The 27,515-nt window shown below is 37.4% G+C and overlaps 1 protein-coding gene across 1 annotated transcript in view; it reads left to right on the forward strand.

Annotated features, from left to right (window-relative positions):
• LOC150105317 (uncharacterized) overlaps window positions 1–27,515 on the forward strand; it is a 512,354-nt gene that overhangs the window by 273,041 nt on the left and 211,798 nt on the right. The window contains exon 4 of the mRNA XM_090393928.1: window positions 21,578–21,800. Coding sequence (XP_090250054.1) covers window positions 21,578–21,800 — 223 coding nt within the window. The remainder of the gene's footprint in view (window positions 1–21,577; window positions 21,801–27,515) is intronic.

The following is a 27,515-nucleotide window of genomic DNA, read 5'->3' on the forward strand; positions in this document are numbered from 1 at the left end:
AGGTACATGCGTGCTAAAGGGTATTTCCCATAATATAAATTCGCTACTTATAATTACATGCGGGATACAGGCAGACACAAATTTAACGAAGATAAAATTTGATTTTTAAGTTGCGCGGTGAAAGACATGAAAAGATAAAGGGTTACTACAATTTGTAGACAGTGTTTTTATCGGAACCGTGTTGTGTAAATACCGCGTTCAACAAGGGTTACTACAATTTTAGACCGCATTGTATATAGTACCGCGTTATACGAGGATTACCTGTATTTAGAAATTTATGTACATTTAATCATAAGAATACAACATTTATTTTACAAATGATATTCTATCTTTTTTCAATTTAGCTACTTGAATACGAATTCTACCCTACGGTTCTTCTTTATGAACTGGTCAATAACATCGTCATAAAAAGTTGGTTGTGACTTAATTTTCCCAAGCAACACGCACACTTGTAAAGGCTGCCTGAAGCTCACTAGCTAGAGCTACTTTGACTGCGTATGGCCCGTGTTTAAGCAACAGGGTGAGATGACGTGGAGGGAGCGGAAATGCCTATGCGCGCGCATGAAATCACAGTGTTGAAGCGAGGACCTGGATGCTCCCACAACTGAGCAAGCCAAGGTAGCTTGACTAGCGTCGGCCTTCGATACACAACGCAAAGCTCAATTATTGCCGAGCAAGGAATGCTTATAAATGCGTGCATTTATTAACAAATAAATATGACTTATTTCTCAATTAATGAGCTTGCGCAGCAAGCATGGGAAATTTGGCAGTGCTCATGATTTAATCTTATCATGAGTATTTGTATCTTCTTCCCGAAGATACAAATATTAAAATGTCTAGAGGTTTAATGAATCAATGTGATTTTTCTCTTCGGCTTAAAATCACTTGAAAGAGCGTGTCCAACTGCTCTGTTGTGTCATAGCTTGGCATCATGTTTTGTGTAGCACTGCGGGCACAAAACAGTTAATGGAAACTCTTTGCAACACACTTTATGCTTCGTTCACCTTTAGGAGTTCTTACTTTAGCCGTACTGCGTGTCCTTTGATCTGGGCTCCTGTCTTTGAAACTGATGCACCAAAGAGACAGGTGTGTTCCCAGCTGCAAGCACACGGCTGTTTTGTATTCAAGAAATAAACGATGCAGTCTTTTTCCCACACATTAGACGTTGCACAATGCTGGGTGAGGCTGCGAACACATCTTGTAAAAAGGCTTATGAAATAGTCCGAGGACCGACTTTCTGTTTATTGTTAGTTGAAATATTAATTTTATAATTAAGCACTATTTAATTAGATGAACTTTTACTTTCTATAATTTGAAATCTACTATGACTGGCTGATTGTATGACGTCATGGGAATTAGAAAAAGTTCGCGATTACTTTGCTTGCATTTGAGTGTATCTTTCTACATCATTGAAAGATTTACATCCGCATGTATACTTCACATTCTTCAGCACATTGCAAACTGGAGCATTTTAACATCAATCTCTCTGTCTCACTTGTCAGTAACTGGTAATAAGAAAATATAATACGGAAAAAACTCCGTTTAAACCATTCAAGATATTATCTTAATTACATTTGAAAAAGCGCAAATGATCGCATGTCATCAGTGCTTTACTTAAACAAAAGATGTGGCCACAAAAATGCTTTTTGATGGAACTAACTTAAAAATTCTTAAACAGCTAATATTAGGTTCGCAAATGGTCTTTGCCATCTATTAGTAATTACAATTTTTAAGTTTAATTAGAAATCAGACGTACTTGGATATAATGAATGTATCCCGATTAATACAATCAATGCTTTTTCACCTTTTCTTTATCGTTCTTTTCTGTCAGCAAAACAAGCAAACTGACCACAATACACGCGCAATTAGTTCTCCAGGAAGATAGGATTAACCGTCGTATCGTAACCCTAATTAGGTTTATTTGAAATGAAGTTTCTTATTGGAGGATTTCCCAGAAGCTAGGGTAAAAGGAAAATAACGTGCTAGGAGTAGAAATAAAACAGTTGGTCAGAGAAGCTCCAGATGTTGAGAAGTAAGAAAATCTGGAGGTGGGATGAGCAGAAGAGATTCATGGCAGGAGTGTATTAAAAAATAGACACAGCGAGAAAGGGATTTGAAATTGTTAATCTTGAAGTAAGCAGAACTACTTTAAGATTATACATTCACGTGAACTTGAACAAACTATATATACATTCCGCCTTGGTTAATTTCAATTACTGCTATGGAATTACGGTCAGCAACCAGATTACTAAGGAGTTGTCAGTGAACCACAAGTATTTCAGATGGGTGGGTCACTAACAACAGCTTGAAATAACTCCCTTTGAACAAGAAATAATGAAGTTGTGGTCGTGGTGGAGGTTCTTCTAACAAATAAGGTCTTCGTTTTCGGAAATTTTTATCTTCGTTATCAGGGCAACATCTGATAAGCCTAAAACAATTTCGAAAGTGAATCTCACGCTGACACGAGTTTGGAGTCGAAATGTTCCTATTTCCAAGTGTTAATCGAGCTACCCATTGTCCGAAATAATAACCCAATGAATTTAATTTGTAAATCTCAATTATGAGTGGAGAAAGATCAGAATGATAAAACCTGTTGTAATACGTCAGTTTGTTATTTGAACAAACATGAAGCTCAGTAATATATCTCAAGTCCTCAACAACTTTGGAGCGAACGGACAAGGATACCCGTTACGTATTTCGAACAGGACTATATCTCACAGAAACCTAAAGTGTGAACACACTTCAGGCGTGTGGGTTTTCCTTGGTCACACTGTTTATTCTTTAGGCATATTCTCCATTAGTTTGTTATAAAATATGAGTGAAGTATTTGACTCGATCTTCCTTCAGCATAACAGCTTTTCGCGTATTGTAGGATTCACTGCATCTGACCCACTCCAGATCAGTTAGGATGTTCCTAACAAAGATGTGATCCACGCTTTTTTAACTGCCATGGTTGATTTTGCTATGTACTCTACAGAAACCGAAACTGTACAACTCTGTAATATTCTGCTACTAACTTGAATCTCTGTAAACCCTCTGAAGGCCTGGATGAATCGTTTCCACATCAGGTTGCCGCTCTACCGAGCAGTCCCTTGGTGCTACCAAAGGTTCAAAGGTGACACTCTGACATTTCCATTGGCTGGTGGAAATCGGGTGATGCGGACCCATTAAAAGTGGCATCCTTTGATGACATCTTTCGCAGTTCGTGAGTTGTTTCCCGCATGCCATTGACAGTATGGATATTGCCTATTGCAGTAGTTCAATTAGCAAAAGCCACATTTTTTCTTGTTTTTATGCGATTCCCGCCTACTAAAGCTATTAGTTCATCATAATCCATTAGGGATGTAGATGGACTTAAGATTAGATACTCCAGAAACCTTACCAAGCATAGAAATTTCCAAGTTATTTCACCACGAGATTCAGTTTGCCTTACATAGCATTACAGACCACTTGTAATATATCGGCGTGTTTAATTTAAAAAAGGAGGTTTGCCAATGCTCATTTCAAAATAGAGTAATCTGTATGTCACATCCGAAATGGTCATATTATTTTGCAAATTGTTTCTTGAGAACATAAAAATGGATTTGTAAAGAAATGCATTATAAGATTTTAGTTTCTTACTATGTTGTATGATATTTCCCATCGGCATAAAGAAACTTTATACCTTATTTATTGCGAGGAAGCTAATCACATTACATGAAGAAGGCATAGTAAATTAATTATTACCTCTCATCCGTAATCTAATCTTTAATTCAATCTCTCTTGAGTGAGGTATCTTTCAATATTCTTCGGCCTTTGGTCTTTTGAGTTGCCTGTTTTTCCTAACTAACCTGTTGTCATTAGTGTTCTTAGATGGCTATCGACAGTATCGCTCGTACGCTGTCTTCTTTCTACTTGACCCTTTAAAAATAGAAGAAAGAAAGAGGGGTTTTATTTCTGTGCAGTGTCTGCGCGACCCATTTTTAATGTATCCAATTTGTGGTTGGATCTTTGCCATGTGATTAATATCTGAAAAGAAGTGGAGGGATAGCCCATTTTTTCTCATAATTCTCATACAAGAAAGATTGCTGAACCTGTAGTACGCTGACCCCATGTGTGGGTCAGACGCTAGGGAAAGAAAAAGACAGTGATATTGGGCGTATAATCTTTGGGAAAACAAAGAAAAAGGCTGTTTCAAAGAACATGGATTTGTTAAAGGAGGTAGAAAAGTTGCTTGCAATTGAATAGATTCTTAATGTTGTTCAGCTGCCGCTCTTGGTTTTTTATTAAAGATAAACGGAAGAATGCTAATGGTAGGTTGAACACTCCCCATGGAAGTTTCTCTGAAAAGAGTATAGGCGAAAACAGACTGTGCGAGTGATAAATGAATACGATAATTGAAATAACTACTTTTTGAGAGAATCGGGGATTTTAGGAGAGCATTTTGGCGGTGCGCCATCAAGAATAAGACGAATTTTGAGAATTAATTTGAGATTTAAGGAGAAGTGTGAAGAAGAATCTCTCTGTTGTACAGAAGGCACAACTGCATTTTCACTGAATTGAAGTTAACTAGATTTGTATTCATCCTATCAAAAGATAATAGAGATCAGCATTTAGGGTTGCCTGAGCTTGTTCTAGAGTCCACGAGGTACGATGCACTGCTAGGTTCATCAAACGAAGAGAACTAATGATAGGATTTCATATGTACGAAGAAATGATTGACGAAATAAAGGAAACCTGAAGGAACGTTGCATTAGCAGAGAATTTCGTGATTGAAAACTCTACACAAAAGTGACAGGAGATATCGGCCATATCATTTATTTAGATTTCAGTAATCCTTAATCCAAAGGGCTATTTATATTGCCAGTCATTGGTCAGATGATGGACATTCAAGTTGAGAAGAAACTGGCTCCTGATAGCATTTTTTAAATTAGCGATTAATTCTTTGGCATGTGTTTTCAACAACTGGAAGGTCGAGTTCCATAGGGACTGAAAGACTGCAATATCCGGGCTGTTTTAATTTCTTTTGATATATTTTTTGCTAGATTAAAGACATGGAGTCTATTAGCAGGGATATATCAAAACAATATTTGTGCATTAAAGAATCATCAGTTTCGTTTGATTTTTTTTTCACATGTGGACCTTAGAGATAAATAAGGACGTTTGGATATCAATTTAGTTGTGATTAGTTAAAGAATTGAATCCTTAAAAATTTGTGAAGTAGGTAGCGTCAATGTCAGTATATTCATAGTTGGTATTAATTTAACCTTTTAACCTTTATTTATATTTTTTCTCATCTTCTACGCCACCCATAATCTTTTATGTTACGGTTATTTTTTTATTAATTTCACGCAAACTATTCATTTCCAACAGAACATTTGTTGGTACCTGTTTTTAACCGGATCTATCATGTAGCTTGCATGTTAATCGTAAACACTCGCATCCCAAGATGCTTACGGTACCAGTTGTCTTTTCTTATATGCATTCACATACTCTTTATTAAGATTTCTAAGTTTTTTAAATGTGCCTATTCAGTAGTCACAAAATAGCGAGTTCTACTCGCTACTTTATATGCGTATCTACGAACACAGTTTGAATATTATCACATATTGATAACATCGTCTATTTTTTTATAGATAACGTCTCCCTGTCACTTACCGTCTGCTTTCATCCAGCAACGTCACAGATACCTTTTGTACGCTAAGAACAGTCAGTATTGATGAAGATATTTTAGTCACACATCGCGATGTGTGTTTTTTTATCTTATAAGTTTCTAACTTCTCCTGCTGTAATCTCCTTTTGATAATTGGGCTGCTGGTATATGTACGATACTTTTAATCTAAATCAATAAATGAGTGAAGCCAATATTAAAATAAAAATACTAAGGATTTGCTGAATCCATTCCGAGTAGTTTGGCCTGGTTGTTCTAATGGTTTACTTTGCGTTCCAGTTGGCTGGTCTATGCATTACACTTTCCAGATTATCTGATCATTAGTCCATCTACGGTACACCTCTTCGTAGGTCAATTTGACATAGACAAAGACTAATAAAACATGTGAAACAGTGGATGGGTGAGAGACAAGGAAAAAACCGAAATTTTAATACACGTATTTAAGGCCTATCAAGAATCATTTGCATTGTGTTGTGCGTTAACTAAAGTGCCTCTTGTGTTCTCATTGCTCGGATAGAGTGAAGAACTAGCTTATCAGGCGATTCTAAACTGTATGACTCACACACACACACACACACACACACACACACACACACACACACACACACACACACACACACACACACACACACACACACACACAGCTAAATGAACATTCTTTTATCAGAGAAATACCAAATCGATATTGACAGTTAAACACGTGATTTCTTGTTGTCTAAAGAACGTATCAACGCATACTATCTCTTACTAGGAAAGAAAGGAAGTAAAACAGATGCGTTTTGGAATCTTTTATGTTAGTAAAGAAGCATGCTGTATTCGTTTTTTATTAGTCAAGTACAGGTAACGAAAGAATAACTAAACGGAAATCAAGTATTCACTTCCAAACCTTACGAAATACCATTAGATCCAGTTGCCAAAACAAGACGAAGTTTTTAAGTACTTTATTAAAATTAGGATTTCACTTTCCAGTTGATAACAAATATGCAACCTGTTCATTTTCTACGCTGTCCACTGTTGCATGTTTTTGTTCTTCTGTCCTCTCTCTGACGAAATCTCAAAGGTTTGAAATAGTAGCTGTCATCACAGTAATGAAGCCCTTAAAAGCATACGAACAGTGAAAACCTAGCTGCCTTACGATCTTGTATTTTAATTGTGTACACTACTGCAGTAACTCTAGAAAAATTACCTCTAGTGCTTTCATTTGCTTAATAAATACAAACTTTTTAATTATTCTTTTTTGCCCACGCATGGCGTTAATGTGTTATGGATTTTATAGCGTCAACATATTGACTTGAAATTCAGAAAAAAATTACTTAGTTGCATTTGCCATGCCCTTTTTAAGACTCTTTGTTCACCATAATAATTATTTTTACTTTGGGTGTTGTCGTCGTCACTACAAACACAATTAACTAAGCGAAAACATGTTTTAAGAATGGGAAAGTCATATAAAGGGGGGGGCGGAAGATATAAAAGTACTAATACCTGCCTTTTTCAAAATGTAGGTATTATTGTCGTTTTTTTTTTAAGGAAAAAAAGTGACGGCATGTAAGAGTTCATTAGCAAAGTGCAGCATCTGTAATGAATATTTATACTGTTTCTGCTACTTCTCTTTGCTTCAGTTCTACGTCTTCAACAGCAGTGCTTTTGGGAACAAGTTAAGTAGCGTAAATACGGCACTCCAGCTGTGTCTTTACTTCAGAATCTGAAAAGGCAATTGTAAGCTAGGTGGACCGTGTACTAGCATTAACTCTTTCTGCCCATACATTGTTTGAGGACTGTAGATAATCATTAATTTTGATTTTCCACTTATTAACTAAGATTTATGGCCAAAAGCTATGTGTCAGGATGGAAATTACATCAAGGTATCCTCGTGAATGTGTGAGTGGAATATGCAAATTGAAGAGCATCCGATAAACCGAAAATTTGGTGTTGAGATATGTGTAATACTTACTCTTTTAAAACCGTGTCGGTACTGTATTAATTTCCGATTAAACCAAGGCTTAAATAATTTATGAAAAAGGCGAATTTGTTTTAATTATTTCTGGGTTTCCATTCTGTGTATTTATACAAAAACAATATTACTTTATTAAGAGAAAACTCAGAGGCATATTTAAAATACATGAGCATCTATTGACAGTATGCTATTTTTGGTGTATAAACTGAATTTGCTTTTTGCATTGTTCCTTTGAAGTTTTTGCTTTGTTTACTCGATGAATTTTATAAGCGACAGCAAAGTTTTCCAGTTATTTGTTTACACTTCTAAATATATAGTTTACATACCACATATAGCGATCACCATTTCTTTAGCTCGAAACGCAACTCTTAGTGGCGCCATCTATCGAGCCGAAGATGCATTATTATCCTCATGTTCTGATGCTATGCCACTTCGGTTTGTACAATAGTACTATTGATATTACATTCTTGTTGTATCTCTTCTTTTAAGTTTAATCTACTACATTTTTGGAAAGTTTTTTTTCTGGATTAATATATAAAAACTAACGTTATTTTCTACTCAGTAAATTCTTTGATCAGAGTCGTAATTACACTAGAACTTTTGAATAAAATTTAGTAAACTTTATAAACACACTTAAATAAAATACTTCGTGTACATTTCTTTGTAGTTATGATCATATTTCATTATATATTTCTTCGATTTAGTTTTCTAATTTCACGTAAATGATGGTTAAAACAGGGCTTCGCTCATTTATCGTAGAACTGTGGACGTTTCTGTGAATGTTTTTAGTTGCTAATCATTTTTATTGCTCGGGGTTACCAGGATTACCCAATCCTAAGCACATCCACTGCACTAAATATCCAATAAGTTCCAAACTTTCTGTGAATGGGATTTGAATTAAAAAAAAACATCTATTCCTTATCCGTTTCTCATACTTATGTAAACCTTTTATTGAGAATGAGATTAACCAATAATAATTCCACCCTGGATTGTTCTTAGAAGAGGCTATAGCGTGCTTTTTAAGAAATTCGACAAATGAATCGGTTTTAAGAAAGAATCATTGAAGAAATAGTCTTCTTCAATGTCTCCTTCACTTCTCTACTAGAAAATCGGGAAGAAGTTAGAATTTTTTTCCCCTGATGACAAGACTGATTGGTGGATGTGTGCACATATCTTGATTGGAATAGCAGCTCATCATTAGTACTAAAGCATCTCAGAAGAACCCAACATATATTTCAGTTAGGTGGCAGTTTACTTAAATCAGGTTTCCTTCGGTCGTCTGCGACGAGAATGCAAAGCTTTGTTTTGTTCAGAATCCCCACTGTAACTGATGGAGTAGTGATGAAAACAACCTTCCCGTCATGGTAGATATCTCTCCAGTTTCTAGGATAACGTTATATTTCTCCTACGATTGGAATGAACTGCATTAAAATCCCTATGGAAAACATAGGTTTTCACTCCAACAAAACAGATAAACCTGCCGAAGAATATAGTTGACTAACATAGTAAGGCTTCTTGGCCTTACTTGTCTCGGTTGTAGGTTATCTTTCTATCATAATCCACTTGATTTGTTTGTATTCCGCTGTTAATACTCAAGAAACAAGCCAGAGATGTTTCTTGAAACGTAACTCGCCGTCAGTTGTATATTGCCGAATGTGAAACTGGGTTGACTCTGCAAAAACTAATTTCAGCAATGCGAAGCACATTTATCTTGGCCTCTTTTGACCTACTGCTTACACATCAACTTATGGAATTATGGTCGTCCTTTCAGAAAAACATGCTATGTGTTTGCTACATTGACTTTAGTCGGTGCTATAACAGACAAGAGACATCTTTCTTGAAGAAGTAAAACGCAGTGACCCGACATCACTAGCTTTTGGAGGTGAACAACGGTTCACTTTACATCACTTTTATAAGCTAGACATCCTTCATAAGAGGAATTAAACGCTGATAAATTCTTTGCAAGTGATTAGTGAAAAAAGAATTAAGAGACTGAAAATTGAAAATAAAAAAAAAATTCTTTAATGGACTGATGTTAAAGAAAATGCGAAAGTTGTCGGATATGTAAATTATATATTCGAAAAAAACATAAAAATGTTTTTTATTGGGGCTCTAAAAACACTTCACATTTCTCAGGCTAATCAGTGAATATGAGTACATTTCTTATAAACGTTTTTAGAGATACTTACAGGTTAGTTACTGAGTATTTTATTTTTATTTTGACCATGCTTTTTCTAGTATAGCTGATGTATGTGCATAGATTTAATTCAACAGTGTAATGTTCGTTTTAAGTTATAAGAACGAAATGTGAAACACTACCATTCGTGACCGACTTGATCTGAACTTACGGGAAGGTGTTTACAAAATTTGGGAGTTCAATTGGATAACAATGTTAACAGAAGCATGTCGTATTATTGTAGGTGTAAAACCTTCCTTGGCATAGATTGGATACTTGAGTGTTCTGACGTAGGAAATGTTGTACAAGTGGAGGGATACTTGACCATTCCAGTGGCATCACGGAAGCAGGCAAATGCAGACGTCCTGTCTGATACCAACTTTCTGGAGGATTAAAATCTGGTGGAAAACTGATAAGGCGGACGCTGATGTCATCCTAGAATATTACATTCTCCAGTACTAATTCTACTACCCTATTGTGATGCGATGGCACTGCCACGTCCGCTCATCAAGTGACAGAGCGGTCCCAATTTATTACGTATTCAACACTTGAAAGAATTGTAGAAACGAACCATATAGAATTCTGCGAAGTAAGAAAATATTATCGTGGAATTGACAAATGATTGGTGTTATCGGATATAGGAGAGGGGGTGTATCTTCCTCCATTGGTTATCCCCCACGTCTCTGCTTTCCTACATCTTAAAGTAAATTACAAACAGATCAATCACTCCACTGTTCTAAGGCAGGTTTAGTCCAAATAGGCTGTCATAAAACATCAATTTTTGACAGCCTTGATTTCTCTATGATCAAATTTTCTCCCGGTTATTTTTTTGAACTCCAGATATATCTGAAGATATTTGAATAAAAATACTCCAACACGGCAACATGAGTTGGAATTTTTTGAAGGTAATGCTGCAAGATTTGTGAATTTGTGACTATGTGACTATAAAGTGACTTTGTGACTAACCAGAACTACTATAAGAAATTAGTTCTGGTTAGATGGAGATGTGGGATCTTGAAGATACTTTTTTCGTTTGGATCGAAGTCACTTTAAACTAGAATTACGCATTACACTTGCCTGTTTATGATCTGAATCATTTCTATACGTGTTTACTGTAATTAATGCGAACTAAATTTATATTTTCGACCAAAAAATTGTTTGGATTTAAGAAGATGGGTAGCATTCCTGACTGGGAAGGAATAAGACCTCAAAACGTAAAAAAATATTTGTTGATTTATTTCCACTCGAATTAATCATTCTTTTCTCTGAGCGGCTTCTTCGTGATTTTCAGAAGATTTACTATTTTCGATTCGAATTATCCTTGGTGTTGCATTTTTCACGTAGGTCTTACCCTCATCCTTCTTTTCTCCCTTAGACCGCGCATACGTCTCGAACAACTTTATTGGACTGGCTCTATATTGATGCGTTTAAGTTAGTTTCGGAAGCCATGATATTTATATAAGGAGGCTAATGTTAGAACGGACTATTGTTTGCTATTGATAGTTGTAAATAACGACACAATTTCGTATTGTCTTTTCTCATAGAGGAGATGGTTCTTCTGGGACATTAGACTACTCATAGTTCGAAATCTTGCTGGTGGGTAAATCAACAATTTACTTTTTTCGGGGCTCAGGGGGAAGATGAAAGAGTATTGTGTTTGTTTGTTTGTATACAAACAAGCAGAGAGGTAGGGGGTCGAGAAAAACATGGAATACCGAACATTAAGGTGTTACCAGAAAACTGAAGCCTCTGTTACTCATCCTTGTTGGTCTCTATGACAACGATTTTAACAAAGAAGCTGTGAAACTGCATCCACGCGTCGTTTACCAGACTCTTCATTCTCTCTCTCTCTCTCTCTCTCCATCTCTCTCTCTTGTGAATTGGACCTTTGGCAAAGTTTCTGCCTCTTAAGGTTCTGTGATTTTAGATAAGAGAGGGGGGAAGTTAAAAAGAAGGGGGAAGAGAAAAAGAAGCGCAAGTAATGATCCGGGATAGCCGCGAAGACTAATTAAACACATTTAAGGCCCGACTGCATTTTTCCCCTCGCTTGTTTCGTTTTTAGCGAAGAGGAAACATTTTGTGCAAGAATGCACACTTCCGCGTCACAAGGCACAACCTATAAACGAAGCCTAATTAAATTAGTTTTTTCCCCCCCACCTGCTTACGCCATTAATATTAATTTATTGATATGCAAGCTGGCGAAGAAAGAAAAGCGTGATATTTCCAACCAGTCCTCACCGTAGGCGTGTGATCGGCCGGCGGAAAATAAAGTTTCCTGCGACGGTATTAATGATTCGGCAAGAGCCCTGTTAGAGTTGAGAAATAAATATTTACCTCGTAGACACAGAAGGAGAATGCCTGCTGGCTTTGAAAAATGTCGTTAAAGTCCTGCTAGACAGGAGTTTTTTTTTATTCGATGTTTGTTTATTTAGTTGTCGCTTTGAAGTCGTCCGACCAACTCCCGTGTCGCCTACTGTAATGCATTTTTGTTGAGCTCGAATAGAAATCTCAGCTCTCTGTCCCAACGTTCCCTTAATTAATTATGATACATGATTAAAGTTTAATTGCTTTTAAAACCGACTAAAAACAGAAAGTCTTTAGTAGTAAACAGTCTTACTCTAATCTTTTTGAGTGCTTTCCACTATACTTGAAGCGAACAACTTCTTTCCCCTTCAATAGCCGAATGGAGATTTCTTTAAGTATTACAAAACTACCGGGAAAAGTTGGATTCAGAGATGATTTTCCACGACACGGCGCGCTTTCTATTTTAATTTGTCTTCTCTAATATTTTATAAGTAGCTCAGAAGAGACTTCTTCACATTTCATTGAGCTTATGTGATCCATCAGTCAGTGAAAAGTGTAATAACAAATTAACGTAATCTCCAGCTGTAATCTCCAACCCATTTGTATTGAAAATGGAGATAAATTTTATCCGTTTACTTTTTTTTCCCCATTGATTCCACTCTTCCATTACTGAGAAAAGATCTGAAAAAGCACTGTCCTTTTTTTTTTTCAGTTGTTCATCGTGTGGTTCAGCATCCAATAGAAATATGTATCTCCCGGTGACATAGCTGAAATCATTGGTTGTTCTCTCTCTCTCTCTCTCTCTCTCTCTCATTTAACATTGGTTATTACGAACTGATTCTTCTTTACAACTGATAAGAACACGTCTCATAGTCTGAAAATTACGCTGAATCTTAAAAACGAGTTTATATTCTGAATTATACTTAATCGTCCTTTTTTACCTACGCTTTGAAATACTAACTTTTGAAATACTTCAGATTAGCAGAGCTAATCTCAGGTGGTGTGGTCACTTAAACAGAATGGGAGAGGAAAGATTAGCAAAACGAGTGTCCTCTGCCAGGTTGGCAGGAAAACGACCCAGAGGAAGACCAAGATATAGGTGGATTGATACGGTACAAAGTGCCTTAGACGATAGAAATATAAGATCTGATAATGTTGGAGTCTTGACAAGTAACAGACTGATTTGTAGGAAAATTGTAGGTAGGAAGTTAGTAGTGATGTAAATTTTTCATGTAGTACTATCATATCCTGTACACCCCTTGAGGGTACATGGCAGGAATTTGATGATGATGATGATGAGAAAAGAACTGGATTCAAATCCTGTTAATGGTGGAGAACCCAGCGAGTATCTTCCATTTGTTATTGATCCAGTCGGTTTCAGGTAGAAATTACCACCGGGTTTTACCACCGAGAACATCCGGTGCAAATGCACAATGGTCTCCGTCACATCACAACAACCCCATCCATTGTTGTTGGTCAGAAATATTCATCTTCTAGGGAATATTATCATTAATCTTTTCTGTAAATTCTTTCCTTATTCTAATGAAGAATGTACTAAATCTAGAAACACCAAATGCTTAGCAAATACATATTGATAGCAGATCTCCACTGCAATATATAAAGATCACGTGATTCCTGTCTTATCGAGACAAAACCAGTTGGGTTTTTAATATTTGTTAATGAATTCGAATCTTCTGCCTACCTGTGGGATTGGTAAGAGGAAGGAAAGGGTAATAGTATCTGGAAAAGTCGGATTATGTGGCAAGTTGACAACAAGCGAGTGCATATGGCAACTGAGTAGAAAGACATTGATCTGGTGCCAACATTAGCGCACTTTTTGAGACATTAGCAACGATTTTCCCCTCGTTACAAAGATAAGTTTCGGTTTCAAAATCATTAGCCATTATTGACGTTGTTCCCTCTATGCCCCTTTAGTGTTAATAACTTTTTTTTCTTTGTTGCTCATTGCTCATCACACCACAGCAAGGTAGAAGATTTGGTATAGCAGCTAATTATTTTAGTTGGAGCAGGAAGGATGCCGTTCAAAGTAAGTGGTTCTCCCGATACACGAAATGCAAGGCACACTCAGCGCGTCTCTGCTTTTAAACATGTCTTGTTATTACCTGATAACGTCTTACACTCACTGAGATTTTAGTCTTTGAATTTATTGGCTTAAAAATAATTACAGACGATTTTCGTTGGCGTTCAAAGTCTTGGAATAAAAATCTGTTGAAACCACGTTGTAATTGGTAGATAAAGGTGAAAGATTTTCAGTTTAGTTGGCGAAGAAATTAATGGAGAAATAACTCTGAAGGAATCGTGTTTTAATTTGTTAATACTGAGAATGTTTAGTTTGCCTCACACCAAAATTTGATGGTTGAAATGCCTTTAAAAAATTGTCATCCTAAATCTCTTTAAAAAAGGTTATCATGATGCACTCGATTAATGATACAGAAGGATTCCAATACGTCATAAACATCGCTGTCTACTTACAACAAAGAGTAGCCAACATGATTCTTAGATATCACACTGACTAACTATTTTTCGTTTGATCAGTGGCTCTAAATTAAAAGTGACATCTGAAACTTCGCCGTCTTATCTCTTCTTTATCGTGTTGTATAAGGGAACCAATGAGATGAGCTCTCCGTCCAGAGGAAGATGTGGATGCCATGTATCCACATTTTCCTCTGGACCTCCTGGTCTACAGCAGCAACCAACAATGAATTTTGTCCTATTGGTCTCAATCTCACACCAGATAATCTTAAATGAAACATCTCCATCAGATCTAAAATTCCCTCTTGCCTTCTACTTTTGTTGATTTGAAGTTCTTCAGCTTCAGTATGGTTGAGAGATACTCTTGGATTAAATACTCCTGACACTCCATACTCATGTTCCTCCCCTCCCTCAAATTATGACTAATGTAAATCTATTGGTATCCCAAAAGTCCATGTCTCTTCTGAAACGGTAGCTATCTCCCACCCCAACAATCTCTCTCTCTCTCTCTCTCTCTCTCTCTCACACACATACAAAGTATCATCCTTTATCTCATCTCTTACAGATTAGCTTCAATCCCTATATTTGCATGCATTTATTAAGTGTCCTGGAGCTATAATCTAGTATTACTTAGTTTGGTCAAACCGGGGCTTAAACATTTAATAACTTTTTATTTATTAATTATTTTTATTCTTTGTTTTGTTGTAATTAAGCACAGAACCTGGAGATTTTCGACTAGTTGTGAAAAACCACATCACATAAATGTCTTCCATTTTCGGAGATAAAAACGGGCCCTTTCTGGCTGCAGCTCCCTAATGCACGAATGTTGTCCTTCGGCTGTTGAATTGTGTGGGGCTTGTTTACATACACCTTTTCCTTCAGGTATCCCCATAGGAAGAAGTTGGGAGTCGTCAGATCTGGAGAACGTGATGGTCAATTAATTTCAGATCTTCACGAAGTTATTCACTGGCCAAAAATGTGTCTTCGGAGTTTAAAAATAGAATTTTGGTTCTTTGTTGGGTTGTGAACTTTTCCATGATTAATTTCCCAAATGTACTTTAGAATACCTGAAAAAATTAATAATAAAAAAATTATTCACATTTAAACCCCTTCGTTACTTACGGGTGACCCCGTATAAAAGGAGAGTCAATAATTGTCTAAAAATGTAAGAAATTAACTGCGAAAGAGATCATATAGGGTTGAAGAGTGAACAGTATCGAATACAGGTTTGTATATGCGATAGCGTGAAAAACTAATTAATTAGACAGAGATTGTAGAGATAAATATATATCCTGTGTGCCTTCTTTCCTAGAAGATATGTGCGCTTCCACACACGAGTTAAGATGGCTTAAACAGAAACTTCTTGGTAAGAGCGCGATCACCATTATTTCTAAATTACAAGGCGGGCATGTGCTTGACGTAGGTGGATGCATGCACATTATGTAAATAGTAAAAACATACGTCCCTGGAAGTTTGCATATTGAAGTAGTTATAACGTAAGGAGGAGATAAAACGAATGCCTAGGGATTGCGAAACGATTCGTCATCATTGTACATGAGAGCGATCTCGGTACAACTTAGCAGTGCTCTCTGCTCAGTACGACTTATGGAGGTGATTAATATTGCTGGTTAGTACAGTTGGTCACACCAGGCATAAATTATACTTGTTATAGTACCCATAGCGGCAGTACGTCACAGCCTCTTTGTGTGTCCCCTTGATAAATTATCATGTTTGCTCGCACTGTTTTTCTGCTGGGTGAACTTCAGATTTTGCTTCCCCAGTCTTTTGTCTTTCTCTAATGTCTATTCACTGCTCCCCCGCTCTTTCTTTTCCCCTCTTTGTTTTCCTTCTTAAAGAAAGCTCGGAAGAAAAGCGGGGGGGGGATAGATAGAGAATAAGGAGGCCCTATGTGTCGTGTTGCTAAAAAGTTTACACACAAACAACACCTCTGTCTCCGAGTCCCTGACGTAAGCCATATAACAAATTAATACAGTCCTCGCGCAGCAGGTCACCTTTGACACCGGCGTTTTCTCGGCCGGAGACGTAGCTGCCTTCGCGGCTTTAGCTCTAACAAGATTTGTCACGAGTCTTCAAAGCGGCAAACTAATAGTATCTCAAATGAAAAGGTCTTCTGAGGCCTACGGAATTTGTAACTTTCTAGCTTGCCAAGTCTCCAGGGATAGAGCTGGGGAGGGGGGTGGGGGAAGGTCAGCTAGATACAAATGGAACACTGGCAACTAGAGATGTAAAGAACTGGAGTGGGGGGAGGGGAATGAAGACCGAAGAGAATGAGCGGAGGATGATGGAGAAGACAGGTTGTAGTTCGTTAAAACTGGGGTGCCACGGTTTGATGAGTTGTAACCTTCATTGTGTTGCTGGGCCGAGAATTAGAGCCGGACTGGTCTCTCCTCTTTGTCTGCCGACTCGGATCAACTGTCAACTGTTGACGTAGCTTCAGTTTGTTAAGAAAGAATACAAGTATCCCCAAGGCTACTTTTGTCGGTTGTCAGCCAGCGTGTCAAAGACAGTGGAGGGAAATGACATGGAGAGTATTATCGCCGAGGAACACCTGGAAAGTCTCGGGCAAAGTTAAAAATAGGCGCTTGTTAATTGAAAAACTACCTATCCAAACAAAGTAAAGCAGAGTTTGCTTTCTGATTTCTCATTTTGGTTAATCCTTCTTTTCTTTTTCCTTCAATTTCTAAAGTGGATTGAAACCTTTTAATAAATATATAATTGCAATTGCCACTGAACTTTGGGAGTTGCTTCTGAGGAAACTCTATGGAGAAAACATGATTAGATTCTAACCTAACTTGCTGCCATTTTCTTTGATATAATGGACACAAAATATAAAACTCCCGAATATATAAAACATCCAGTTTACTAGGCAATATTTGAATTAATGGTTATGTTTTCCCTTAAGTACAAATCCATCATAAACTGTATAACTTTGGCGATATCATTAGGTCTACTGGATATATTATTTCTTCCCCATTACTAACAGTACCCAATAATTAATGTCTTCTCTATGTTTTACTAGTGATAGAGATTAGTTATATTACTGGCTAACGTGGCTAATATTGTTAGCTCGCTCAATAATATTCACGCATTTAAAATATATGAGAAAATAAAGATTTTCAATATCTCATCTCTTTAGAATTTATAGCATCTCCTCTGAACCGTTAGCATGAATTTCTGAAGGACTTTGATCGCTAAATACACAATATTTAGAATTTTTTTAAAAAGTATAATAATTTTTATTAGCGCATTTTAGAGAATCAAATTTGCTGATTGATTTTTCTTCCTGTGAGAACCGATTTTTATTCTTATTGCTTCGACTAATTTCCCGGAAGTACAATTGTTAAAAATAAAACAGAACGTGTGTTCATTAGCTACAAGTTGTTTTTTTCATTTTAAACGAAGTTTCTGTGGATATCTTAAACAATATAAAAGTTTCTCTATTTGAATGAAGTAGCATTACTTAAATTTTACTGAAGTGGCGCTTCTCTGTATAGCTACAAAGCACACCGGGATAAACAGATTACCAGGATGTGCAGTGTTTTGATTTAGTTTTCAAATATCTGAACACTGGCTTTAATGTTTTGGCTAACAGTGAAATTCAACTAAACGTAAGTTAATTGTCTACGCGAAACGGTCTTGTCTTTGAAGTCTGCATTCTTTCGTCAATAAAATTTTCATCGTTCTATTTATTCCGTTATTCGTCACGCTCCATACGGTTGTGATGTAATAACCAAGAGGTTTTCTGAACATTTCCAGCCCACAATATGCCTCAGTACTTAAACTAATCGCAACGTCTTGAGACCTCGCAGAAGCTTAAAATTGATTTTCTATTTCTTTGACGTCTCTTGTTAGTTCTTTGCCTAGTATTATCATTCTTGAGTAACTAGAAGAATCGCAATGTCTCAACTGTTATAATAGACTTAATAGGGTTTTAAAAAAATAACAAAGTAATTGGCCTGGAGACGTCTTTGCAACAGAATGTGCTTATGAGATTACTGCTTTTCTCTAATCCTGAATAATAAATTACTTCATCGATGTCTTTGAGATCTATCCCGGTTAGAAATCTCTCTATTCTGGTTTAACTTCCTGGAAAAAAGCCACGTCTCTATTCCTCAATCAAATAGCTGCTGTCTTCAATAATATCTCCCCCCCCCACTGACTCACTCACTCACTCACACACACACACACACACACACACACACACACACACACACACACACACACACACACACACACACACACACACACACACACACACACACACACACACACACATTCTCTTTTCGCGTGCTATTCCCGGTCCACCTTCGTAACTTTGCCAGAAGATGACTGATTGTATACTGTTCAGAAGTTTAATTTCTCCTTCACAGTAACCAAGAAAAACAACAGCTAGAGGCGGAGTATACACCAAGAGGCCAATTTATTAGATTCATCATCATCTTCAACCTTTTGGTTCTATCCACTGCTGGACGAAGATCTCCCCCGTGGTTTTCCAGACCACTCGGTTTTCTGCCTCTCCCATCCATCTCACTCCTGCAATTTGTTCCAGTTCATCCCTCCACCTTCTTCTCGGTCTTCCTCTTTGTCTTGCTCCATCCATTGGTCTCCACTCTGTTGTTTTTCTAGTCCATCTCCCGTCACTGCATCTGGCAATATGGCCAGCCTATCTCCACTTAGACTGTTTAATGTATTTTACAATATTCATGACACCTGTTTGAGTTCTTATCCAGATATTTGTCTTCCTGTCTCTTAATGTTATATTTAGAATACTTCTTTCCATGCGATGTTGTGTTGTTCTCAGCTTTTTGTTTAGGGCTTCTGTTAAAGTCCATGTTCCTCCTCCATATATTAGGGCAGGAAGTATGCACTGGTCGAAAGCTTTCCTTTTTAGACTCATAGGGATATTACTTCTGAATATGTCTCTCATTTTCCCATAAGCCATCCATCCAAGGTGAATTCTTCGTTCAATCTCTCTTCTTTAGCAATCCTCAAAGAATAACAATTGGCCCAAATATGCACATGAGGTAACATGTTCTGTTTCATGGTTTTCAACTTTGACAGTTCAGATCTGTTTATTAGATTCATACCAGACATAATCTGTGGAAGCCCCTGTTTTCTTTGCAATTAATACGGATTAACTTGATCACGGGTTGTTCGGTGTTAACTGAGAAGATGGAATTAGTTGAAACGGCTCCAGACACTGGAAAAAGATCGCTTGGTCCGGCGAATCCTTGTTCAAGTCTCGCTAATGATAGGATTGGAGTAATCAGACAGCACTATGACTCAATGGACTCCCTGTGAGAGAATGCACCAGTAGAGGCTGGTGGCGCTGTTAGTTTCCTTTTTTTCTTCTTCTTAGCACACGCTAAGACGGTTACCTGTTCTGGCAACGTCTGAATGAAAACCAGCTTGTCGGCTAGTACATCCCGTCCTATACGCTCAAAATTTATTTATCTAGTAACATTTGTATCTCGTGACATGTCGTATTATCTTGCCGGAAGTAAATGGCTGGTTACGGAAGCATCTAGATAGCTTTGCCATACTTAATTGACCAGATCATTCACTCAATCTCAATCCATCTTGAACATCTATAGGATGAAATTCGAATGAGCTATAAGGCCACAGATCCATCGCAGTTCAGAGACAACTTTGGAATGCGATGAAATCTCTCTGGTCAGAATTCCTCTAGAACAAGTTAGTCTCTTAGTGGAGTATGTACTAGCCAAGACTGTTTGTGGCCCAATAAAGGGGAGAAGTAAGAGGTAATAATTTTTGCATCATTTTTGCCGAGTTTAAGTAGATGTACTTGCAGTCAAAAAGACATAATCTTTGGTTCAAAAATTCTCACAAACAGATAAGCCGACACACACACACACACACATAGCTGACAAACATAATATACTCGCCTAATGGTGAAAGCATCATGATAGTTCGACAGCAGAGTGAAACAAGGTTTTATAAGGCAGTTATATATCTTGTTATGGTTTTCCTGCATCTTGATATTTCTTGTTTATGTATGGAAACGATCACTGCTGTAACTGTTAGCTTTGTTTCACTGACAACTGGAATTATGTCCGTGTTGAAAATTTTAAATCGAACAATTACACCACATATTTTTTGTTGGTGCTTGTCAAAATATCATTTTAAAATTTAGTCAAAACGTAAGCAGCAACCTTTTTTTAAGTCTTTAGAGGCACGAGTCTCGCATAATCAGAAATTAATGCACTTCTGAAAAATTACGTGAAAATTTTGTACGCTGTGAATGGCTCATAGATGTCATTCCATCCTTGTGCTCTGTCCGTAGAAGATTTAATGACATAATTCCTTTTTTATGGGTTTGTTTTCTTGTCAGTGTTTTCGTTTCAATTTTCATTTTCATTATGAGGCTATCTTGATAGCATTAGTGACCATCTGAATATTGTATGAGGTCCTTCTTAAGATTTTGTTCTGATCCTTTCTAGGATGAGATCAACCTTAATAAGGGTTTTTTCAATAAAAGGTAAATTAGCTGGTCCCATACGGAGACAGCACCCCTACCCCTTCACGAAGAAACCTGATTTCTTTCTACCACAACACAAACCAACCAGTGAGCATATGCCATTTGCAGATATAATTAGTCTCATAGCTTTACTTCCCTTTGGTGTGTCCAAACAGCCCAACTCATCTCGAGGCTCTTGTAATTCTGTTTTTTAAATGGCACGAAAGTAAATCTCATATGAATCTTCGCTTAGATGACTGATCCTGATGAGACACTTGACAGACGTAGTTTCGCAGACGTAGTTTGCTTTTTATGCACCCCCAAAGGTATTTTATTAGGAAAGTTAATTCAAATAATAGTAATGAACTGCAATAACATCTTTAGAACAGTTATGATTGTGACGCTGTCTGGTTGCTATTTTAAAAGCTATTTTTACTAAATCATTTATGCAAGTTTGCTTCTTCTTATCCATCAATTAAATCCTTTGTTTCTTCTTTGCAGATTTTTCTGCACAAGTCTGCAATGCAGCACCATGCTCGAGAGATCCATAGGGGTGAAGTGAAGCCGCACCAGTGTCAGCAGTGTCTCAAGTCGTTCTCTTCTAACCACCAGCTCACCCAACACATCCGGATCCACACGGGCGAGAAGCCTTACAAATGCTCCTACTGTGACCGTCGGTTTAAACAGTTATCACACGTGCAACAGCACACGCGCCTTCATACAGGTAAGTGGTTTTTCTCTTCAATTGCTTCTTTCTATGGCGCCGAGGGGGGGGGGGGATCTCGTGCTGGTGATAATCGTCATAACTTAAGTCATTTCCTTTTCTTCGGACTAATGCGAGCTGGAATGTCTTTAAGTCTCAATTAGCAAGCTGCATTAGCCGAATATTAGTTCATTTTTTATATCAAAGGAGAAAGACATAAAAAAAAGAGGGCGCTAATAACGTCTATTTTAAATATTTGTCAGTTAATGCAGTTGTTCGACGTGGAAAGATTTCGCTCTGTTGTCAATAAATGACTTCGAGAAGTTTATTTGTATTGCGATAAACAAATATTGCATACCAATGTCGTATCCTTGGAGATAATTAATGGGAAAGTTCTTGATTTGTATTGTAGCATTTAAACATCCTCTTATGATAGAGTTTGATGTATCTTGTTCATAGGTATCAGAATTGAACGTAGTCATCTTTGAGCCCCAGACAGAGTTTAGGATCTCGCGGAAATCGACAATGTTAAAGGAAGTCTGTGGATTGTTTTATTTTTTTTCTAATTTTAACATAAAAATAACAAAAAAGTCATATGACTGACAAATTTTTAAGATCAAATTTCCAATCCCTTCTACGGAATTCGAACATTTATAAGGGCTTGTTAACTGAAGGCGAGCCAGGTTTTATAAGGAGACGCAATTTACTACCACGGAGCATACAAACCGACCGATGAACACACACACACACACACACACACACACACACACACACACACACGCTATTAACAGCCAAAAATATACACTTTTCGTAATGTTAACAGCCTTGTATTTATAACCGAATAACTTAACTGTCAGTTTTCTATTTCCTTCGCTCTCATAATAGTCGTTTACAAAAATTTTGAGAGTTCAAGATGATATTCCTGATTAGTTTTCTTTTATTCTATAAGTCAGTTGCGCATTCAGGATTTAATCTTGGGGAGGGGGAGAGTTGAGTAGACGATTTGAGAATACACACTACACATCGCATACAACCTATGATGAGCAACATAAATAAAAAAATGAATTTTAATTAGGAAAAGATTTTTGGAAATTTTCTAGGTTTTTTCCCTTTTACTTGGGGGGGGGGGCAGGGTCCTTGGCGCACCCAGAGGTGCGCCAGTGATATAAGTAGCTAATAAATTATCAACTTTCAAGTTATACTTACCAATAAGTTACTATCGGGTTCGTGTTTTAGATTTACAAACATTTTTCCCGTTCTGTTAGACTCATTTACGAAAAACAAATTGATTTTAAAACACACATCTGAAGATTAACTACTCTTTTAATCTCCGATTATCGTTGTAAAATTCGATTATCCCTTTTTCACCCCCATAAAAAAGCGGTGTACGCGTTTGGAATGGCTATTCGATCCGCTAGAGAAAAAAACTAAAGTGTGTGTATTAGTCGTAACGTAGATGCCAATCTCCAGCTCTGTTTATGCCCCAAAAATATTTCAGTAATCTGGTCGCACGAGAAAAGAGAATCCTCCGAACGGCTAATATCCGCTTTCTTTCGCTTCTCCGTTTCCACCTCTAAATATGCATTTTAATAGCACCGACCGGTCGACCGTCCCACGTAAGTGTCAACACTGAGTGGACTCTTGTCTTATTATTTTTTTATCATGGCCTCGTTTAAATTCAACCTACTAAAGCTGCATATCTATGAATCCAGTAGCGGGTAATTAAGGGAGCCAACCTTGTTAATAACTCTGTGTAATTAAAGTTTTTTTTTTTTTTTTGTAATTTTAACCGCAAACCACATGGTGATGTCAGCAATGATGGAATGTAGCCTGAGCCTATCTTACACGTCCTATAGAAGTAATTAAAAGGAAAATAGATTTTGTGTCATGTAAAGACGATGTTTTTTTCCTCTTCCTGTTAGGCCTCGTGTTGTCATATCGGCGAAAAAATATTTACAAAACTATTCGTAAGCAATAATTGTCAAACAAAGACCCTTTGAGATGGTTAAAGGAGCATACATCTTAAGTGATTTCCGAGCATATATCAGCGGGGGTAAAGGTAATCTATTAGTCGCATTTTAACAAAAGAACACGCATGTTCCGTGCTAAAAGGCATTGAATTTTTAACGCACAGCGTGAAATGACAGAATAAACGTTCGGGCCTCCGCATTATGTGCGCGAATAAAAAAAGAATGTTTTTTTTATATGGTTGGGAAGAATTGTTTTACTCTCTGCATCACAAAAGAAATTATAAGTGAATCAAGTGTTGTTAAATAAAGAAAATGCTTTATATATATCAGTACGATGTGTTGTCTTCGTTCTCTCCCATGATTAAAAAATAATTAGGATGAAATATTTGTTTCTGGGGAAGGTGGAAAAGATATCAAAGGTAAAGAACAGAAAAAGCTATACTAGTTTTAGAGTGTCTCATAAAGAAAGCAAATCAGTCTCCCCTCCCCCCTCCCTAGATGCTTTCACAGGTGTCATGCTCTCTTCTATATGAATTGTTGGGGCTGTGAGTTGGCCCCTTTTTTTCTGTGGAACTAACAGCGGCCACCTTCCACGGTACATGTGAATAAGCTGGTGCTTGCATTAAATACTGTAGTCTCTTATAGAATTCTGGTGGTGCACAATCCCCCATTGGTTTTCAATAAGTGGAGAATCTAATATCGAGGGACTTTTGATAGTTTAAATATAAAAAAACTGAAATTATACAACAGTAGTTTTGCAAATATACGAGGGTGGTCTGAAAACTTCTCGGCCTAACAATGAAAAAACGAATTTATAATTTCAAAATTATTTTTATTTTTCAACATAATCTCCCTTAAGACTGATACATTTATTCCAGCGATGCCCCAGCGCCATTATCCCGTCCCTGTAGTGGTTCTCAGTAAGATCTGCAATCACTACAGCTGCAATCACCTCTTGATTCGAAGAAAAACGCTGACCTGCGAGGAAGAGTTTTAGTTTTGGGAAGAGACAGAAGTTGAAGGGAGCCAAATCCGGGGAATAGAGTGGATATTCCAACAATTCATAGTGCAGATCCCTTAATTTTCCCATTGCTAAAACACCATTGTGGACAGGCGCATTGTCGATCGAAATAATATTCTCTGGTTATTGTTTTACCCTTTTCAAGATAATTAATAAACAAAATGCCTTTAGCATCCCAAAACACTGATGCCACGACCTTTCCTGCTGATGGAACCGACTTTGTCTTCTTTGGCGCTGAACAACCGGCTTCTGTCCACTATTTTGACTGCTGTTTGGATTCTGGTGTGACTGGTGAATCCAAGTCTCATCCATAGTAATAAATGGACGCACAAAATCAGTTTTATTCTTGTTAAAACGCTCCAAGCACTGTTCAGAGATTTTCATGCGAGTGCGTTTTTGATCTGCTGTGAGCAAGCGCGACATCCATCTTGCGCAAAGCTTTTTCATTTGCAATTCTTCATGCAAAATATATTCTACACGTTCTTTAGAAATGCCTATACTCTCAGCAATTTCATGCACTTTGACTCGCGGTCATCCAATACCATATCGTGCACTTGATCAATGATTTCTGGTGTTGTTACACTTTTCGGACGTCCTTCACGTAGATCATCTTCAAGGCTGGTACGGTCACGATTAAACTTGGCAGCCCATTTCTTAATTGTTCAAAACGAAGGAGAAGAGTGCCCATAAACGTTTATGAACTTCGAATGAATTTCTTTTGGCGTTAAACCTTCTTTTACAAAGAATATTATAACCCCACGATACTCAATTTTATCCATTTCAAGGGATACAGACAACACTTTTGCTTCAGACAGCTGTATAAAGCAAACTACTTGATAGAATGACTTGCAATTTCACATGGATGCTAATGACAGATGTACCCACTTAGGAAAAAAAAAAATCGTACGGATACTGTTGCTATCTATGGTTGAGGCTGAGAACTTTTCAGACCACCCTCGTACTGTAGTCTCTTATGGGATTCCGGTGGTGCACAATCACCACTAGTTTTCGATAAGTGGAGAATCTAATATCAATTAGGGACTTCTGGTAGTTTAAATATAAGAAAACTGAAATTACACAACAGTGGTTTTGCAAATATACATCTATGACTTTTTTTTGAAGTCTCCAACACACTACAAGCGGCGATTTTTCTAAAAAAATTTGGTTGTGACCCGAATGGCGCATCTTACCTTAATAGATTGCATCATTGACTGGTTTTCCCTTTTCACTCGTTTCCGACTGTAGTTGACTTTGTAAGCGTTGTCCACAAAATATTCCAGGTGAGATTTTTACAGGGTAGTTCATCATTGCTTTCCCCAACCCCCTCAATTTTATCCGAGCTCGGGACCGGCATACGGCTGGGACGTATTCATGACTGTAATCCATGTGTGTGTTCATGGAACCAGTTTGCCTGTTCTGGAGGAAGAAAAATCCGATTTTCCGGGTGAAAAAAAAAACCCCATACCTCCGTATGAGACCGGTTGACTCACCTTTATTCGAAAGAGACCAGGTAAAGGTTCCTCACGTCACTGACGGGAATCGAACCCAGGTCTTTCCGATCAAAGGGCTTCGTCTATATCGATTGAGCTCTGATTGCATCATCGATCCTGAAAGTTCAGTTTTTTTTTTTTTTTTTCTCCATTTGGACTGGTTGAGGAGCTACCGGAGAAAAATCATTCACACCACCAGCTAACATAAAAACTAATCTCTATAGACGGGCTTAGGTTTGACAAAGTCTTCCTCTTTGAACCAATAATGTACTTGAATCTTATCTACCAAGGTGAGCAGACAATTTTTTAAAGTTTCCTTGGAAGGAAACGCACGTGTTGCCTGATCATGTGATTGCTGACGTAACGACTGTTAACTGATTGACCTGGGCAAAAAAAAGACATCTTGTACTAGTCTTGACAGGTTGTTTTCACTTCACATGACTCCTTAATTTTGGAAAGATGTGTAGAAAAGAAGCGCGCGCGCACATACATAAATGTAGGAACTACCTTCGATTGGCAGAAATTGTTCAATTTAAAAGTCATTTTAGATGTGAATGTGTGCGTCATTAGATGCAGTTGCACGTCGTTTCTTTTTTCTTTTCTGCATCTTGTTTCTTTTTATTCTTTTTTAAAAATCGTGCTTTATTTATGACGATCGAAATGGTAACTTGATGAAGAATACAGGAGTGAAGTGCCGCCCGGAAGTATTTCGTCTTAGAACTCCATTATGTAATGAACTGTGGATGTCCTTAATCGTCGATCTTTTAAATAAGAAAAAAAAAAAAAAAAGAAGTAAATTCTAAACTTTAATTATACACGTTTTAACGCCGAACCAGTGATTTAGAAACGCCAATGCGCGTGCTACAAAATGTAACAGAACAGCATATTGTATACGGAGAGAAAAGAGCCCTCGAAGCAACAAATTTTATCGTAAAATCTCAAGAGGACTTCAGATGATAAAGAGAGACACGAAGAGTTGATTTCAAAATTTCTTGCTTCTGAATGTTGCGGGGCGACCTCTGGTGAGATAATTTATCACCTCTTTGGACAGTCGTGATAAGTGTTAGTCCCATAAATCTCGACATATCGCCACTTCCGCAGGTGTATTTCCGGTAAATCGGCAACCCCTTCAGGCCCTAGGTATCAGTAGTCAGCCAGGGAAGATGAGAAGGCAAAGAAAACGGTGGTATTTAAGGCACGAGACAAGCAGAATATCAATCACTTGTCTTCCCCGCTTGCCTGGAGCTGTTACTTA

The sequence above is a fragment of the Typopeltis vanoorti genome, chromosome 6 (genome assembly GCF_054136105.1).
Source record: "Typopeltis vanoorti isolate ZY-2024b chromosome 6, IOZ_Tvanoo_1.0, whole genome shotgun sequence".
In the NCBI taxonomy this organism is placed as follows: Eukaryota; Metazoa; Arthropoda; class Arachnida; order Uropygi; family Thelyphonidae; genus Typopeltis; species Typopeltis vanoorti.